At 35.4% G+C, this 3,379-nt stretch overlaps 1 protein-coding gene across 2 annotated transcripts in view; it reads left to right on the top strand.

Annotated features, from left to right (window-relative positions):
- LOC108966776 (farnesol dehydrogenase) overlaps positions 1-3,379 on the top strand; it is a 13,468-nt gene that overhangs the window by 5,245 nt on the left and 4,844 nt on the right. The window contains exons 2-3 of one of the 2 annotated variants that reach the window (XM_018929825.1): positions 2,155-2,424; positions 3,196-3,377. In XM_018929825.1, coding sequence (XP_018785370.1) covers positions 2,155-2,424; positions 3,196-3,366 — 441 coding nt within the window. In that variant the 3' untranslated portion in view covers positions 3,367-3,377. Of the gene's footprint in view, positions 1-1,552; positions 1,882-2,154; positions 2,425-3,195; positions 3,378-3,379 lie in introns of those variants that run through there. The other variant, XM_018929822.1, reaches the window with a different exon arrangement.

Below are 3,379 nucleotides of genomic sequence, written 5' to 3'. Positions count from 1 at the left end.
CTTTCAGATTTTAGAGAGACTTTTGATCAAAAATATCGAATGTGTGATATAAACAATTGAAATTCGCATAGAATTCTTTATCATTCTTATTTATATTCCTTGTATCAAATATGGGTTGAATCGGATCAATACTTTCTTGAGCCCTTTTACACCAATAACGCAAAGATTTTCGAACTTCCGGGTGACTTTATACTGCATTTATCGTCCATTATTCGAGTTATCCCAATGAAAATTATAGAACGTGTTTTACTCATAACAGTGTATCTCTGTGCCTAATAAACTTGTAGATAAAATTGGGCAAAGCTTGACCTAACCYCCGTATAATTATTACCAGGATTTCCAAACATCCGTCTGACTTTGCTCTATATGATTGGTGATTGTAYGTGAGGTAACTTAATGAAAGGTACTCAGAAAATATTCTTTTAGTATGTGGTATGATAAATAGATAGTTAATATTAACCAATAGATAAGTTTAGCACATATAAATTCACTTTCCGAATTGATGCTAGGCGCAGTGCATTTGCTTATGTTAAAATTTAGAAATGTTTATTACTCACATTGCTAACGTCTATCTAATAGGTTCAGTAAATTTTCTCTTTTCATATTAATAAAAAAATATTTTTTAACAACTCGACAGTTATTCAGCAATCGAAAAGCTTAAGTAGCAAAAGAGTTGAAATAAACACACACAAAAATGAACTTATGTTCTTTGACTCTTTACTCTTCATTTAAGTGCATGGTGTGCATGGTACATGMGATGATATCACTTAACATGAAGCTTTGCTTACGTCGTAAGAACTTAATAAACGAAACGATGATGACTTAACACTCTTAAGTGAGCCATTTGAATGCAACTTTTCTCTTGGATGCTGTGTATTGTGCTCAAGACATAGTGCGCGACAGACTTCAAGTGGTAATAAAACGACAGTCATGTGTCAGTCGACTGATAAATGGAAAGCTGTCAGCGAAACGTCAAAACTAAGCATTTTTCAACAGATTAGGCGAACGYCAGACCGCACAATAGGGGAGATTTAAATGTCCTGTCTCTTCTTACAAAAGATCATATAGCAGGCTTCACAACGCCATTTACAGTTCACTGTCGTGCAGTCATGTAGTGTCGCTTTCTATGTGTTCAACACATATGTTTTACAAAAAAGTAAATAATTTTTTCAATTCCTTCAGATACCTCTTAGCGCTGGCGCTATAAAGCAAGCAGTTTTCTCTAAAYACATCAGTCTTTCACYAGCCTTCAATAGTGCAAACAGTTGGTGTTCTCTTTCAAAACTAAGTGTTATTAATATAATGGAACGTTGGCAAAATCGTGTTGCAGCCGTTACTGGTGCTAGCTCCGGCATAGGTGCTGCCACCGTTAAGGATCTGTTGAAAGCTAATATAATTGTTGTGGGTCTGGCGCGGCGCTTGCACCGTATGGAAGAACTGAAAGCACAATTACCCGCTGAACAACAAAAACGCTTTCACGCTGTCGCTTGTGATGTGTCATCACAGGAATCCGTTGACACGGCATTCGATTGGATCATCAAGGAATTGGGAGGTGTTGATATTCTTATCAATAATGCGGGTACTTACAAAAATGGACAGGCTAGCACTATGGATCCAGTGGTATTGCAAAAAATTGTACAAACCAACTTAATGGGYACGGTTTATTGCACACAGCGTGCCTTCAAATCGATGAAAGAACGTAATTTTGATGGCCATGTGGTTCTTATTAATAGTATCACAGGTCACAATGTACATGTGATATACGGTAGCAATGAGCCATCGGTGTTAAATGTTTATGGCCCGTCTAAGTTTGCAATAACCGCTCTCACGGAGGTATTGCGTCAGGAATATAGAGGACTGGGCACCAAAATTAAGATTACTGTAAGTATATGTTGTGTAACAGTTAAATATGCGTACATATGATATGTCGAGATATAAACATGTACATATATATATATTCTATATTCGGATAAAAGACCGGTCATGGCATCCATGACTAGAAATTAAACGGAAATTTTCCAATATTTTTTTCTGAGAAAACTTTCAAATTTTTGACTCAAAAATTTGTACATATATTAGGTATCTCTTAACTGTGTTTAAGACCTGTCTCTTATACACATCTAGATGTGTATAAGAGACAGGGCTAGCACTCAGGATCCGGCGGAATTGCAAAAAGTTTTACAAACCAACGTAATGGGCGTGGTATATTGCACACAGCGTGCCTTCAAATCGATGAAAGAACGTAATTTTGATGGTCACATRGTGCTTGTGAATAGTGTGTTGGGTCACAGTATACTTAAGCCGCTCAGTAGCAATCAGCTACCGATTTTTTCTATTTATCCGTCATCTAAGTATGCTGTGACTGCCCTCACCGAGATATTGCGTCAGGAATTTAGAGGACTAAAGACCAAAATTAAGATTACTGTAAGTATATTTTGTGTAACAGTTAAGTATGCGTACGTATGGCATGTAAAGATATAGGTAGGTAATATATATAGCTCATAAATATAGATGTATACATATATTGATACATAGATTGGCTTCGCAAACAAGACGTTTTGCGGTGAGCACTCTATCTCTGCACTGAATCCTTTGAAATTAAAAACACAAAAAGATTTCGTTAAATTAATGCTAAATCTAATAATTACTCAAAGRAATACGCGAAATAAAKTTTTTCACAAAATGGCYGTTTCTCAAACAAAAAGAAAGCTTAAATCGATTTTTGACCAAATTTCGGATTWAWYSKTTWWWAAAAAAAAMATATTTATTGATGAGAAAAAATCTTCGATTAATTACTAAAAAATATATTTAAGAAGCTCGCATTAAAAGTTGAGACTAATCGGTTTAACCCGTTTCTGAGTAATGATCAACATTACTTTAACGTCTTACTTAAACGTCGTTGAAAACACCATTTTAAGAAAAACGCGTTAAAAGYTTGGAATGCACTTACAAACACTCTGAAACGCTTTTTCAAATTTKTATGTAACTTCGAAAATATTCACGGGAGCAATATGAAATTTTAGATATACATACATCGTCACCTAAAAYGCAAAACRACGTATCATAAAAAAATGCAAATSGCTGTCAGATAAACACGAATTATCGCATTAGARCAGGCTATATCCTACTTATCTTCTTATAMAAGTACATATGCATATCCATATGCATTAATATRTATTATCTTTTGTGTTGTAGAGCATTAGTCCTGGTTTAACCGATACGGAAATTGTGGCAGAGCAATATAGGAGCGCTGAGATTACAATTCTGAAATCGGAGGAYGTTTCGAGCTGCATTATGTTTACACTCTCCACACCACCGCATATGCAGGTGCACGAGATCACTGTGATACCGCTTTTGGGCGAATAAATTCAAAAAAATA

This window comes from Bactrocera latifrons, unplaced genomic scaffold (assembly GCF_001853355.1).
Source record: "Bactrocera latifrons isolate USDA-ARS-PBARC rearing strain unplaced genomic scaffold, ASM185335v1 scaffold_17, whole genome shotgun sequence".
NCBI classification, from domain to species: Eukaryota; Metazoa; Arthropoda; class Insecta; order Diptera; family Tephritidae; genus Bactrocera; species Bactrocera latifrons.
Note: the sequence above shows the minus strand (reverse complement) of the source record. Positions and strands in the feature narration are given on the sequence as shown.